Below are 15,632 nucleotides of genomic sequence, written 5' to 3' on the forward strand. Positions count from 1 at the left end.
CCCTTTTGATTGATTTAAATCACATATTGCACGCAAAGCAGTGTATAGCCTACGCCAAAATCATCTGAGTAAATGAGTATGTTAAATATTGATCCCTGATTTGGAGGGACATGAGCAATTTTGCGTTTATTTTTGATGCTCTTCTTAACTTAACTTTTGACAAGTCCATGGCATGAATGTATATCTGAGCCTTCTTCATTCTATAGAGAGCAGCACCTTGCGACTATAACGCCACCTAACGGTATTCACAAGTTGTTACAAGCTTTCACAGCCCACTCACCATATTGACCTAATATCATCACATCAACCATTTTCACATTTGTATTTACCAAAAAATTCTCGAGTTGCATTTTAAAAAAAATGTTTTCATTTTATTAGCTTTATGCCTTTCTTTAAGAGTTTGATCACACCTTTTAGCATTCATAGGCTAAAACGAAAGTTGAGGGAATATTTAAATAGCATAAAGGTAAAACCAAACAATGATGTTGCTTCATAAATATCATATCATAAACAGTATGTTTCTGACACTGGTTCCCTAAACATAGGACATTTCAACTTGTCAAATTGCTGCATTGCAATATATATATATATATATATATATATATATATATATATATATATGCAATAATTGCTGGAAGGAAGCCATCATTGATGAACTGTTATGACATGTCAACATGTCTGTGACAGGAACGATGTCATCCAGACTAGCCAGATATATTCATAAAGTAAACAACAAGCTCGTCAAGCAAACACATCATCATCAAAAATATGAAGAGACGGACGTTACCTGACTCGAGACTTCTCCAGCAATAGCAGCGTCTTATGTGTCTTTTGTGGCAGTTTGGAGACAATTTAGCCTAATATGTTTTTTATTTGCACAACAGAAATTAAAAAGAAAAATTCATGAAAAGAAATGTAACCCTTTGTGTTGTCTTCCCGTCGACCGTGCAACTTTAAATTTTTCTGGGTCAAAACTTTCCCCAAAGTATTTTGTAAGTTTTTTTGTCACTGCTTACTAATGTTTTTGTCACATTTTTCCTGTTTTTTTCCCCTACGTTTTTAAGCTATTCCCGACATTTTTGTCACTCCTTTTAACGTTCTTTTATCATTTATTTTTCTCAAAATGCTATAAAATTGAATAAAACACCCAAGTACTAAGTTGATCTTTTATTTTACTTGTGAAAAGTAATGGTTGTATGGAACCATCCACGTTATTTTTTGACACTTTGTTTGAAAGAAACCCAAATTTCTGATATAGGCTTATAAACGTTTTAAATATGGGACAACAAAGAGGAGGGATGATGTTCTCGCTATGTATTGTTCTTCAAACAAAGGTCCACCTAAAATGTTACCGGTTGAATAAAAAAAAACGAACAAACACATTCGGCTCCCAAACCGAACCATAAACTTTGGCAAAACCTCTTCTGTTTTAAAATCATCCATGCTTACATAAACTCAATTGCCCATAATGCGTCAATGCATTCCGTTTCATCCGCGTCACAGCTTCTTCCTTCCGCTTCCTGTCTTCTCTCCAGCGCAAGCTGCGTGGTTTTAGCTGCGTTAGCTAACCGAACAAACATCCTTGTTTTTTCTGAGCTTGGAATAATGACCACCACCATGCCATACCACGAGGAAGAAGAAGTCAGTACACATTTATCTTCCAGATATTTGAATGCTTTCGTGATAATAACAATGACACGCTTGGTAGCGGTAGCCGATTAGCTAACGATAGCTAGCTTAACTCCACCGGCATAACAGTAACGTTAGCTTTCGATGAGCCAGCATGATATTAATGAGTGGTGTAGCCTTGTTTCTGACGAGAAAGCAACCATAACATCACCGTATGTGTAAAGTTATGTAGTTATGTGAGGTAGAGGATAGCGTTTGAGGTAAACTTAGCTTGACAGTTATTAACTGTGGGCTTACGTGCAGTTTAGCTAGTGTCCCAAATTATTTCCCAAAAACTGAGTGTCCCAAATGATGAAGGTCTTATTTGAGACAGGTTAGGGTAGCACAGGTGGTTTAGCAGGTTCATAATTAAGTAAGGACATTGTATGGGGACACTAAACTGTACGTATACCTTAACTGTGCATCAGTAACAAATGCCTCACTGCTCTGTTTCTACAGTACGATCCGTACGCCTACACAAACGACTGCGACCTGCACACCGGTTAGTATACACAGAAATATGCATCTAAATGTATGTCATCGCCTTCCAGTGTGTTAGTGACTCCTCCTCACTCTCCCATCTGCTGGCAGGTGACCCTAAAGTAGACCTGGCCTATGAGAGGCAGTATGAGCAGCAGACCTACCACGTCATCCCAGAGGTGATCAAGAACTTCCTGCAGTATTTCCACAAAACCACCTCCGACTTAATCGACCAGAAGGTTTATGAGCTGCAGTCCAACCGTGTGTCCAGCGAGAGCATCGAGCAGAAGATCTATGAGATCCAGGACGTCTATGAGAACAGGTAAACTCGACTCTCTGTGAATAAACCTCTCCCCATGGTGGTGATGTTGTTGCAGCCTTTAACAGAGTCATTAAAGCTGTGTGTGTTTTTGTGGCTGATTTTCATATGTTGCTCCCGTTCAGCTGGAATAAGTTGACTGACCGTTTCTTCAAGAACTCTCCCTGGCCGGAGGCTGAGGCCATCGCATCACTCGTTGGCAATGGTGAGTTTATCATCTGTCCTGTTTTTGCCTTTGCGCAGACGTCACGCCATCATTTCTTTTAGGAATGATTAAAATGTGATACAACAAATGTGTATTTGCCCAATAGTTTTCCACTGACGTTAGCTAATACTTATACATGTCATTGTACAAGCAGCCCAAAGTGTGGTTTTGTTGATTGGTTTCCAGTTGGACAAGACAGACCTCTGTTCTTTTAAACAGGTTTTACAATCTACTGATAAAGTTCATCCCTGTGTAGTTCACCAGTGGTAATGTTCATGTCATTGTTTGCCTGTTATCTCCTACAGATGCGGTGTTCCTCATCCTCTATAAGGAACTGTACTACAGACACATTTACGCTAAAGTCAGCGTGAGTAACTGCTTACTATAAACTCTTATCAATCTCCCTCTCGATTAATAAGCAACCTGCAAAATGTATGAAAACCTCTCCAGTATTTTGTTGTGAAATATTGTATTCTTGATCATTAGGGGGGACCAACTTTGGACCAGAGGTTTGAGTCATACTACAATTACTGCAACCTCTTCAATTACATTCTCAGTAAGTTATCAGAATAGTCCTTACATGTTCCTCTCCCCTGTAGTTATCAGTGTAAAGTAACTCCTAATGAAAGACGAGTCATGTGAGAATGGTTGTGATTGTAAACAGATGCCGATGGCCCTGCCCCCTTGGAGCTGCCAAACCAGTGGCTCTGGGACATCATTGATGAGTTCATCTACCAGGTACAGTGCATTATATTCTTTCTTTTTTTAATGTATTCTCATTTCCATAACAAGAAGATAAACGGGAGTAAGAATCTGATTGAAAAAAAAAAAAAAAGACCAGGTCAAATAGTGGTTGCCAGTCATTTCTAGGGTTGTATGAATCTACAAGGAGTACCAGATGGATTATATTATTTTTTTAGTGCTTATTGAAATGGCCCATGTGGTTAACGTCACCTATCTCACTGCTATCTAATGGCACAAATAAAGTAGGTCTAACACCGATATGGGAATAACGCTGTTTTGTCTATAGTTCCAGTCCTTCAGTCAGTACCGCTGTAAGACGGCAAAGAAGTCAGAGGAGGAGATCGAATTCCTGAGGAACAACCCAAAGATCTGGAACGTCCACAGCGTCCTCAACGTGCTCCACTCCCTGGTGGACAAGAGCAACATTAACCGCCAGCTGGAGATCTACACCAGCGGAGGTAAAGAAGATACCTGACGACATTTGTTTGTCGTCAACCTTTTTTTCCATGACTAAAACGAGACAATGACGAGATGGCGTTGACATCATTAACAGCTAACTGTGACCATATCAACACGCAATATCGTTGACAAAAAAAGACAAGACTAAAATGTTGTTTACAAAATAAAAACTCTTTATTAATGTCACCTCCCACCTTTTTTTCTCTCTCTCTCTCTCTCTCTCTCTGCCGTGGCACTCAGTCCGTTTCTGTCCTTGTCTAAGTTCTCAGTTCTGACAGTTGTGCTACTATTATGCATAGACTTTGCAGTTTTACAAGACAAAATTAAAACATAGGCGACAAAATTAAGAGAAAAATATTTGTACTAAAAGTTGACTAAAATGTAATGACTTTTCGTCGACCGAAACCATGAAGGATAAAAATGACTAAGATGTGTTTAAAACTAATAAGCAAAGACTAAATCTAAAATAGATGCCGAAATGAACACTATCTGGGAGTAAAATATAGGTAACCTTAATGTTTTTAAAATCTTGAATTATTTAAATGAAAGCCCTTGGACCTTGTTAAAGTTACCAAATTAAGGTGCATTTACGGCTCTTTGTAGATTTATAGTCCTGTAAAACTGTAGTTTTAGTAGTTTGTTACATTTCTGGTGAGAAAGCAACCTCAACATGTAGACTTCAGGGTATTGACTTTTTAGGCGTTACGAGGATGATACAAGGTGTACTACAACATGTTATTTGTTGGTGTGTTGCAGGAGACCCAGAGAGTGTGGCCGGAGAATATGGGCGTCACTCCCTGTACAAGATGTTGGGTTACTTCAGCCTGGTGGGGCTTCTAAGGCTCCACTCTCTGCTTGGTGATTATTACCAGGCCATCAAAGTCCTGGAGAACATTGAGCTCAACAAGAAGGTAAGGCACCTTATGTAGAGAGGGACCCGCTTGACTAATGATATTACGGAGTATGCCAAACCCTCTGTTTATTTCATACTTTTTTTTTTTTTACCTATATTAACTTGGTTTTATCTATTTTGTTTCCGGTCTTACAGAGTATGTATTCCCGTGTGCCCGAGTGCCAGATCACTACATATTACTATGTGGGCTTTGCCTACCTGATGATGAGGCGCTACCAGGATGCCATTCGAGTCTTTGCAAACATCCTGCTCTATATCCAGAGGACAAGAAACATGTTCCAGAGGTCGACGTATAAATATGAGATGGTCAGTCAGAAGCTTAGCTATGGATTCTTCTGCCTATTCCAAAGTCCCCCCCCCCCAAAATTCAGACTGATACGACAATGTTTGGGTTGTGTTGATTTTCCCTCCAAATTTTGTGATGCATGAATAATATTCTTTAACATTATATCACTGTATTGTAGTTGGAACTGATGTCACAACACTAGCATATGTTTTTTAGGTTAACAAACAAAATGAGCAGATGCATGGCCTGCTGGCGATCGCACTCACCATGTACCCGATGCGCATCGATGAGAGCATCCACACCCAGCTGAGGGAGAAGTACGGAGACAAGATGCTGCGAATGCAGAAAGGGTAAGCAAGAAACTCCTCCCACTGTGTTGGAACAACTGTATTTGAGGTTCAGTGTTTGTCTCACTGTCATTCTTTATTGCCTTTATTCTATTTGTGTGTATTCCATTACTACCTAAAATACCTTTTTTTCATATTGGCCAGACAGTCCTTCTTTGATACTTACTGTTGGGTTGTGATACTGTAACGTACAATGAACCCCACTGATCTCTTTGCTTGTGGGTCTGAGCACTGGGCCAGCAATGGCTCCATTAAGTTACATGTAGTATTTGGTATGTAGAACTGTGGCAGCCATCAGCAACAATGTCTCAATTGACGCAAATGTTCCCTTTTCCATCTCAGAGACCTGCAGGTGTTTGAGGAGCAGTTCAGCTTCGCCTGTCCCAAGTTCCTGTCCCCTGTCGTGCCAAACTATGACAATGTCCACCCCAACTACCACAAAGAGCCTTTCCAGCAGCAGCTGAAGGTCTTTGCGGAGGAGGTGCAGCAGCAGGCCCAGCTCTCCACCATTCGCAGGTAGAGCACACCGACTTTGAGTGTGTGGCAAGATAATCTTCACAAATGAACACCACTTTTGTGTTTTTGTTTTTTTTTTAAGCGTAAAAGCAATCGCCTGAAGTAAAAAGCTAACGTTATATAAACAAACTACACCACAGTCACATGACTTCAACATCACCACCACTAGCTTCCAACTGATTTTGGTTGTACGGCAGGATGACGTTTGACAACCTCTGTAGTCTATTTTAGCCACTTGCTGGTAACCGCTTTTTTTTTAAGATGCATAATAGCTTCAAATTCCCGAGTGGGGTATTCACTGACGTATTTTATGTCATGGAACAAAAGGTTAAAATCTCTTAAGCTTGTGTTAACCACATACCTTATTTCAGGCATATTACCAATACCCATTCAAACAAAAAAAAACACTGACTTCGAGACGAAGGAACCGTTGCCACCACTGAGGTGCCCTTGAGCAAGGATTGCCTCACCCATGTCTGGTTTCGTGCACAAGATAAACAAAATGGGGACCACCTTATCAGAAAACACAGCTCCATGGGGCCATTAGAGGTCTAAAACTCCACAGAGAGCCTTCAATGTACATCGATATGAGTGGTACCCAGACAAAGAAATGTTGGATGCAGTTTTTCTGCTTTGGTGTAGGAAACGTATTGAATTATTCTCCAAACTTTTGACCTGTCATCTAAGTCACAACGTGTCCTTGCAGCTTCCTGAAGCTGTACACCACCATGCCAGTAGCCAAGCTCGCAGGATTCCTGGACATGACTGAGCAGGAGTTCCGTATTCAGCTGCTTGTCTTCAAACACAAGATGAAGAACCTGGTGTGGACCAGCGGCGTCTCAGCTCTGGATGGAGAGTTCCAGTCTGCTTCTGAGGTCGACTTTTACATTGACAAGGTGTGTTAAATGAAAGTGATGCCCTTTGACTTTTCCACATCGTCACGTACAGTTTAAATAAGTGTCACAGGGGCGCATGAACCATGGGGAAAAGCCTCTGCCAAAAGCGCTGTTGGTTTGGTTAAAATGATGTTCTGGTCCTGTTATTTTCCACAACGGGTCCAAATTGATTTGCATGTAGACAAGCCCCCTGAAATAGTGTACATAAAATGGTGAGGAATTAGTGTTATGGGGTGATATTGTTCACTGTTGCACAGTTTTAAGTAGCTCTGTATGTTTAATGAGCTTTTTCTTTGCACCATTTCCTCAGGACATGATCCACATCGCAGACACCAAAGTTGCTCGTCGGTACGGAGACTTTTTCATCAGACAGATCCACAAGTTTGAGGAGGTAAGTAGTGATCCATCATGCTTCTGGCAAGGAATGGAAATATACAGAATTATGAAGCTGCTGTTTATTTTAAGGCATCAGAAGAAAGTTTGTTTCATTCAAAAGAATTTGAATTGTTAGACAGTTAGAATTTGTATTGTCACCAATATAAAAATATCTCCCTAACATTCTGTAACACTGCTGGCCTTTTCCTTAACATAGGACTTTCAGTTATATCTCGTGTCATAAACTGAAAAGAATAATCCCTCCGTCTGCCTACAGTTGAATAAGACCCTGAAGAAGATGCCAGCTACCGGCACCACTGCGGCATCAGTGAGTGCCACAGCCCGAGGAGTTTGACCTGCAGCAGTGAAGAAGACATCATGGACTGAGTCCTCTGCCCCCTCAGTCCTTTTGACAACTATTATTGATGGCAACTTTTCTATATAACCTGGCAACAATAAACTGATTTAGTGTGCTAAACTCTTGGTTCTTTTTGTTACCTATGAAGTGTTTACCCTTGCCAACCACTAGATGACAGTATTTACCAATCTGTAACACTGCCTCAAATGTTGAGTTAAAAAAAACTGAAAATACGTATGTATTTAAGGTAAAATGACACGTATACAAGGGGACAATACCTATATTATTATTATTGGAGGCTTGTCCCACTGACTGAGGTCAAAGGCTGTTGCATATTTCTTTTATTTTCACAGATCATCCAACATTTCCCAACACAGATCTCAGGATTGGTGACAACAATGACAAAGAAATAAATTACAAAATGGGAATATATAAAACAAATCTTAAAAACACACCACTCATCAGAAACAGTGTCAGTTGGAAAGAACGACATGTCACCATAGTACAATATACACATACTCCAAACATCCAAAATTATTCCCTACCTATTTTGGTAAGCCAGCATTTTTCTTCAAAAATATGTTAATTCCATCACATTTTCTATAAAATAAAAAAATAAAGCAAACGTGGCTCATTTTGAGCATTACTCTTTTAGTCCCTCAGGTGGCAGTGTAAAGTCTCTGTGGGCACAATGCCATCTTTATGTCTATAGAAAATGGATAATTCATACTTTTTTAAAATTTCATCTATAAGTCCTTACCAAGGTTTTCTTTAACTGCCTTTAATATCAAATTTTTAATAAAAGATTCTACATTTTTTGAGAATCTTTCAGTTATTAGTAAAGAGTTTCTTTGTACATGACTGACTCAGTCCACGCTAAAGATGAAGAGCTGGACCAGGGTCTGAATATTCACTGCTGTCCTGCAGACTGGAGTGTTTTATCTTTTTGCCATTGATCCAAAAAAAAACCACTTGTATCAAACTACTACAGTACTTAACAATTGCACAATGGCAAAGGCCCCTCTTGATCTTGGTGTCAAGTGAAAACTCCACTATGAGCATCACTGGGGAAATCATTTGAAGTGCTCATGTCTGCATTAAATGTCCATTTATAATTTCCCAACAACATGTATCTAATATGTGAAAGAGAAAAGTCTCACTGACCTACCCTCACTCCTTCAACGCTGATTGCATCATCTTGCAAAAAGAAAAAATAGAGCGTGAAAACAGGAATTGCATCATTTTCTCAATGCCCAATTGATGGCCATTCGCTGGTCTGAGTGTGTGTAGCCTTGTTTTTTTTTTTTGAGTGTGTGTGTTTGTGTGAGTGTATGCAGTCCAGGTATGACTTTGATAAGGCTTATTGAGAATGAGCCACCTTTTGACGATTAAAGGTCATGGTTCAACAAGCTTCTCCCACAGGGAGGCTTAGTCTCTCTTCTCCAATCAGCTCTTTGGATGAAAGTCGATGACAACAGCTGGTTTTGTCTCGCTGAAGAAAAGTGCCTTGCTTATGATTTTCCATTTCCTAAAAGGTCATTTGAATGAACCTTCTCTTGAAGCACCTAACTTGGGGCCACCTTCAACATAAAACCAACCCAATGCTGAGTAAGTCCTCTTGCAGGCGGTCTCACTGATGCACTGAGGTTGGCTGATGAGGTTCCCTAGACTACACACACTCCTCCAGTCAGGGTGGTGGTGTGGAGACACAAGGACACACACGAGTCATGGTTGCGCTCAGACCAGCGAGGCCTCGGCTAGTCATAACTCTGTAATCTCCAGGGGACTCCCCAACCGGGTGTCCCCGTCCTTGTGACGGTGCATCGGGGTGGACTTGGCCGACTCTGTGCGGGCGTTGCGCTCAGAATAAAGCCCTCCGTCGGCGTTCAGTGCCTCCAGAGAACGCGCCAGGGCCCGCTGGTCATCCTCTGGCAGGCTGTTGAGGTCAGAGGTCAGGAGGGTACCTGTGCTGCCGTGGACCACGTGCACACCTTCGGGGCCCTTCAACTCAACTGGAAGCTTGTGCTTGAAGCGCAGTGTGCCGCGGCCTCCACCCATGCCCAGACACTCGTCCTCATCATCGTCCAGATCACTCTGGATCAGCTGTTGAAGCAGGAGAGGAGAGGGAGAGAATAAACCTACTGATTGATATTGTTTATGCTTCAGGAGCATTGCAGCTGTGGAAAAGTTTCAGGAGAGAAATCAGTAGATCACTGACAGAGGAATCAGTAGATCACTTGCAGCAACAACATTTCATACCAGACCTGGGTTAAATAATTGCAAACTAGGAAATTCCGCCGGATGTCCCTCATTTAGGCCAGATATCCTTTACCCGGGGCTCTCTTTGTGTTGGCATTTTAAACTGGTAGATTAATGAGGACTATGGTTAACTGCTCCTCAGATCTCTGCAGGGTAAATCCAGACAGCTAGCTAGACTATCTGCCCAATCTGAGTTTTCTGTTGTATGACTAAAACAACCTTTGAACGTACACGTTCCCCCAAAACAAGTTCCTTCCCAAGGCTATTTTGCAGAGGCGCCGTTGCTCCATACACCACTCAACGCCGCCCAAGATGATTGTGATTGGTTCAAAGGAATGCCAATAAACCAGAGCACGTTTTTCTCCCATCCCGGAATGCCTCTGGACTCGCCAGACCCTCCTCCGCAGCGCTGTTGAGGAAGGTCTGGCAAAGCGAAACTAGTGCAGTCTTAATGCTCCATTTCCAATGATTGTCTAAACGTTCCGGCAATTTCTGTGTTAAACTCCACCCTCTGCTGAACCTTTTGAGAAGTAAGTGCACACTCTATTTGACCCAAAGTCTGGCTCAAGGTAGCAGAGATAGCAGAAGTAGTGAGTAGGCGCAGAGTCAGAGCAGCAAACTTCAGAATGGGAAATCAGGAGAAATGCAAGACCATTCTCCGGGAGTGTCAGACAGGAAGAGTACAGCAGCAGGTGCAGATAGAGCGTCAGTTTTTCCTAGCCCACCTCAGTGACTGATGAGTGATCTCCCTGGCTGGTGGATACTGTGACGAGTCGTGCTGCAAAGAGTGTTTTCAGCCTCAGGTAGTCGTCCAGGACCACATTGAGCAGGGAACCCTGACAGGACGGCAGTTAGGATCAAACAGTCTGTAACACCATCCACCTCACACATCATCACTGTTACAGTAATCGTACATGAGAATCCACAGCAGGACTGTCCAGCCCCTTATCTAAACAGCCATCTTTGAGTCCTTGGGGTCTCTCTCTTCGTTTTTCCTCAGGACATACTGGAGGTTGTAGGTCCTGTCCTCTGACCCAATGCATTTTGGGAAGGACGGAAGGAGAGCGTTTTGGATGTGGACCTGTTCATGTGCGTCCCCCTGGATAATCTGACATACAGGTTTCTTACCTTTATAGGCCCTTCCCTCATGATCTGGCCCAGTTTAGCAATGTTGTCGTACTCCTGAATGGCTGCCCTCAAGTAATGATCGTCCTCAGGCTTCGCTTGAGGCTCTCGACCAAATGTTCCCTGTGGGGATGACACACACACACACACACACACACACACACACACACACACACACACACACACACACACACACATACACCACACACACACACACACACACACACACACACACACACACACACACACACACACACACACACACACACACACACACACACTTACTTAAAAATAGTCAGGTCAGTCAGTCGGAGGACAATGCCTTGGAAAAAGACATAAACTTGTGTAATCCTGAGAATGATCACTTTACTCTCTACATTCTCAGCATTAAAGTTAAACAGAATATATTAAAGCTCCCATATTATGCTCATTTTCAGGTTCATAATTGAATTTTAAGGTTGTACCAGAATAGGTTTACATGGTTTAATTTTCAAAAAACACCATCTTTTTGTTGTACTGCACAGCTCTCTCTCATTGCTGCAGCTCCTCTTTTCACCTTGTGTTCAGGTCTCTATTTTAGCTACAGAGTGAGACATCTTTTCTTCTGTACTATCTTTGTTTGCACTGGCACATGCCCAGTAGCTCAGATCATAGATCATGTCAGCTAGCTAGCTCCATAGACAGTAAAAGAAAGGCTGTTTCTCCAACTTCAGTCAGTTACAAGGCAGGATTAGCTGGGAGACTTCTTCTAAACGAGGGCGCACATGTAAGTAGTTCTTTTGTAGATTATGATGAACTTGTGTGTGTTGTAGCGAGGTAGCATGCTAGCGCTAGCATGCTAATGGTTGCGGTTAGCCAGCTCGTTTCGGCTAGTGACGTAGAAAGCCGTGCAGATTTTGAACAGCTCACCCGGAGACTGAAGGCAGGACACATTCAGAAACCAGTATCTCACTCAAAACAGCACGGATGGGTTTTTTAAAAGTTTATATGCGTGTGGAAGCACCAGAGACACAAAATAACACCCCAATATATATTCATAATATGGGCACTTTAAGCTCCTCAGGGTATTGTTGTGAAATATAAATGAACTCAGATTAATGTTGGTACTAACATGAGTGCGTGCAGGGCTGTTCCACAGGTCAGTTATCTCACTCAGGTTCTCCGGCAGGTCGTCCTCGTGGTCAGCCTGAGCAGCCAGCTCCAGGTTGCGACAGAACGGGTCCAGCCACACTGGATTGGCCCTGCAGAGGCAAAGCATTAAACACACATCTACAACAAGGAGAGGAAGCATGACGAGCTACAAAAATAGCTCCATTTTTTGTTTTTGTTTTATGAGATTAGTCTTATGGTAATTTATCAGCGTTATCTGGTAAAGCTGAATTACATTTTTGGATGTTAGGTTACTTAAAAGAAAAGTTGGACACTATGGGAAACATGCTTATTCGCTTTCTTGCCGAGATTTAGCTGAGAAGATTGATACCACTCTCAAGTCAGTATGCTAAATATGGCTTGGCTTAGCATAAGGAATGTAAACGGGGGAAACAGCTAGCCTGGCATTGGACCCCCAAAGCTCACTAAATAACACATTATATCTCGTTTGATTAATCCTTATAAAAACCAAAATGTAAAAACGACCCATTGAAGTTTTATTGGGAGTTACGGTCTGGAAATGTTTCTTGGCTGAGTGTGGTGACTTCCTGGAGCTGCCTGGCAACCTCATGGTGACGACCCAAAATGTCAAATTACTTCTTTAACATATATTAAACAACTATTTCAAGTCAAAGAAAAGCTTGTCCTTGACCTTAAGAAGTAATAACTCATAACTAATGAAAAAATACTGCCGGACATTTTTTTAAATAAACACTATAGTTGCGTGGTAACAGCACAAAGTGATATTTTGTGTCAATTGCTTTTAAAGAAATGTGTGACAAAGAGATGTGAAAATAAATGTCCTCACCCCTCAAAAGAGTACTTGTTAGTGTTGGGCATGTCCAGGATATCCATTAGACCCTGGTTCCCTAGATGGTGGAGGACAGATCATTTTAAGAAAAACAGGCTCGCTGCAGTAAACTGACATGTTGTACTGTACATTAACAGATGGTAAAAGCCAAAAAAGCCACATCCTGAAGTTAACAGCTGGTAGGGCCGTCCCCCCAACGAAGCTGCTTCTCACCTGTTGATCCTGCAACGATAGCTTTCAGCTTCCTCTGGTGTCTGCAGCACAGCAAGAGACACAAGTCGCGAGAAGATAAACATGTTGATGTCGCTAATCAGACTAACAGCATAAAAAACATGGCCCATGACTGAGCAGATTTCAAATGACTCAGCACACTCAAGATTACAAAATAAATGTACGTCAATACAAAAATCGCTGAAGGGTTCTTACACTCTGCGATAATGCCAGTTCATTGTGATAAACAAGATTCCTGCCAAGCACAGCAGCACAGCCAGGATGATGATGACTAGCTATGAAAGAGGAAAAAGAAAGAAAGAAAGTTTAAATGCACCAAAACGCAAAACATCTGCAGCAGCCTGTGGGTTTCTGGAGGCCCTGGCCTCGCAGACCTGTAGTGTGGTGATGTCATCGGGCAGTTTGTCACTGACAGCAGGCTGAACGTCCACAATGTTGTATTTCCTGAACAGGTTTCTCAGCTGCTCCTTGTTCTCGTCTATCATCTGAATTACCCTGCAAAACATCAAAACACCAGGACACAGGTAAACCCGCGTCAGAACACAACCTATGATCCGTAGAGCTTAGTGTGGGAGGTTTTCTTACTACTCATACAGCATGTGGAAGACTGAGTTACCAAGAAGCATTGGGAGTGAAATATGTATTTTATTCAGGAAGGTTTACCTTACAACATCTAGGATGGTGTTGGTCTGATTGTTGACAACATGGATGAGCATGTCTGTCTGAGCATAACTGACCCGGCCCTTCTTGTCCACATGGAACTTCATAAAAGGAGAGTGAGAGAAATATGTCAAATATGTATACAACACAAACAAATGAAATACTAAAGGCACATAAAAAAAACATTACCTGTATGTCATCTAAGTTGACAATGGCTCCAGTAATGTTGGACAGCAGGTTGATGAAAGCTTCCTGGTTTTCGCGGACAAAATCAGGGATCTCATTGAAGACTATTTTGACCCTCTGGTCATCTCGGAGAATATAGATGTTCACGTTGGTGGTTGTACTGTGCCCAGCTAAATCGCACGCCAAAATCTCGAGCTGAAAGTATCCTGGATTGAAGGCCGTGAAGAGGTCATATGTTCGGATGATACCATCTGTCAAACCTGTGGAAATCATTGAGAAAATGTGGTTTTTATTTAATTCATTTGACTCAATGGCAAAACAAGCTCCCCAAGTTTAACAAGACTAACATACTAAGGGACTGTATTGCATTCTATGCAATGTATCATGCTGTAAATTTTTTCATATCACTGGCCAGATATTTAGTCCAATTCAATCCTCGTGGAGAGATCTGACAGTGGGCACTGGAATAAGGAGCATTCCTTCTCTGGGAGAACTGGAACATTATGCACAAGAAGAAGAAGAAGAAGAAGAGGAGGAGAACTGGCTGCAGGAAGCAAATACACGTCCACAAAAAGTGTGAAACTTAAGTCATATTGTAAGGCTGCCCTTTCTTTGTTAAACCAATTTTGTGGAATCCTTTTCAATATTTTTTTGCATTTAAAGCTTTAGTACATAACTTTTTGATATTAATGAATGTCCGTTACATTCAAGCCATTGCCAAATGAGTTGCTACAAAGCTAATTAAGACTATCAGCTCCACACACCTCTCTCTGTATTTCTCAGTATGGCTATGTTCAGAAGATTGTGGCGTCCGGGGACTTTTCCGCGCAGAAACTCGAGTGAAGATAATTAAGAAGAGTCCATCATGTTTTTTTAATCCTCCGTGTCCTCCTTGGCCATATCAACTGCGTGGAGGAGGAGGAGGGGTACAAGCCTTACGATCACATAAGGCTTGTATCATGTGGACGCGCCGACAGTTTGGTTGTCCTTACTTAGAATTGCTCATGGGGGCGGCACTATAAACTACGCACTATAGCTTTAACAACATGCATTCAATTCTGATTCAAAATCAATTCATATTATTGATTAGTCTGATGATATTCCATATTTTTGGTAAATTCTTGTCAACCAATCAAAAAACAATTACTGTATCCTACTAACAAGTATTGCCTTTGTATCCAAAGCCTGATATATCTCATTCCTTTGTGTAAAAAAAAAGGTAAAAAAGTTTTGTAACAGTATTCATTTTTTGTTTATCTTGGGCCTTTCACTGGATTTGGTGTCTATAACAAAATGTTGCCTTCATGTTCCCAAAAAAAAATACTTGCACGATTATTTCAAGACCCTGTTGTAAGAGGTAAAAATCACAACACAGATCTGGGCAGTATGTGGAACTTAAAGGTCCCATAGTTTGTTAATTTTTAGGTTAATTCTTGTATTTGATGTATTGACATGATTACATGCTTTAATGTAAAAAAAAAAAAAAACACGTTATTTTCTCATACTGTCTGTCTGAATATACCCGTATTTACCCTCTGTCTAAGACACTCTGTTTGAGCACCTGTCTCTTTAAGCCCCCCTCCCGAAAAAAGCCCAGTCTGCTCTGATTAGTCAGCGTTTACAGGTCTTCCGCATCTGCACTCTC

General features: G+C 41.5%; 2 protein-coding genes across 4 annotated transcripts in view; one reads left to right on the forward strand and one right to left on the reverse strand.

Annotated features, from left to right (window-relative positions):
* Positions 1 to 1,463: 1,463 nt before the first annotated feature.
* Positions 1,464 to 7,695, forward strand: eif3s6ip (eukaryotic translation initiation factor 3, subunit 6 interacting protein). The gene is made up of 15 exons (XM_031284213.2): positions 1,464 to 1,641; positions 2,128 to 2,170; positions 2,260 to 2,470; positions 2,593 to 2,672; positions 2,978 to 3,039; positions 3,159 to 3,228; positions 3,337 to 3,410; positions 3,703 to 3,874; positions 4,632 to 4,786; positions 4,924 to 5,094; positions 5,291 to 5,424; positions 5,764 to 5,937; positions 6,644 to 6,833; positions 7,144 to 7,224; positions 7,486 to 7,695. Exons 1-15 carry the CDS (start codon positions 1,477 to 1,479, stop codon positions 7,561 to 7,563), a joined length of 1,860 nt encoding a protein of 619 aa, XP_031140073.2. The 5' UTR covers positions 1,464 to 1,476; the 3' UTR covers positions 7,564 to 7,695.
* Positions 7,696 to 7,892: 197 nt separating this feature from the next.
* cdh23 (cadherin-related 23) overlaps positions 7,893 to 15,632 on the reverse strand; it is a 196,972-nt gene continuing 189,232 nt past the window's right edge. For 2 of the 3 annotated variants that reach the window (XM_035992483.1, XM_031284265.2), the window contains 10 exons: positions 13,991 to 14,247; positions 13,805 to 13,902; positions 13,516 to 13,636; positions 13,337 to 13,416; positions 13,124 to 13,164; positions 12,908 to 12,968; positions 12,062 to 12,191; positions 10,954 to 11,073; positions 10,551 to 10,661; positions 7,893 to 9,669 (listed from right to left, as the gene is read on the reverse strand). In XM_035992483.1, coding sequence (XP_035848376.1) covers positions 9,328 to 9,669; positions 10,551 to 10,661; positions 10,954 to 11,073; positions 12,062 to 12,191; positions 12,908 to 12,968; positions 13,124 to 13,164; positions 13,337 to 13,416; positions 13,516 to 13,636; positions 13,805 to 13,902; positions 13,991 to 14,247 — 1,361 coding nt within the window. In that variant the 3' untranslated portion in view covers positions 7,893 to 9,327. The remainder of the gene's footprint in view (positions 9,670 to 10,550; positions 10,662 to 10,953; positions 11,074 to 12,061; positions 12,192 to 12,907; positions 12,969 to 13,123; positions 13,165 to 13,336; positions 13,417 to 13,515; positions 13,637 to 13,804; positions 13,903 to 13,990; positions 14,248 to 15,632) is intronic. The other variant, XM_035992484.1, reaches the window with a different exon arrangement.

The sequence above is a fragment of the Sander lucioperca genome, chromosome 15, assembly GCF_008315115.2.
Source record: "Sander lucioperca isolate FBNREF2018 chromosome 15, SLUC_FBN_1.2, whole genome shotgun sequence".
NCBI classification, from domain to species: domain Eukaryota; kingdom Metazoa; phylum Chordata; class Actinopteri; order Perciformes; family Percidae; genus Sander; species Sander lucioperca.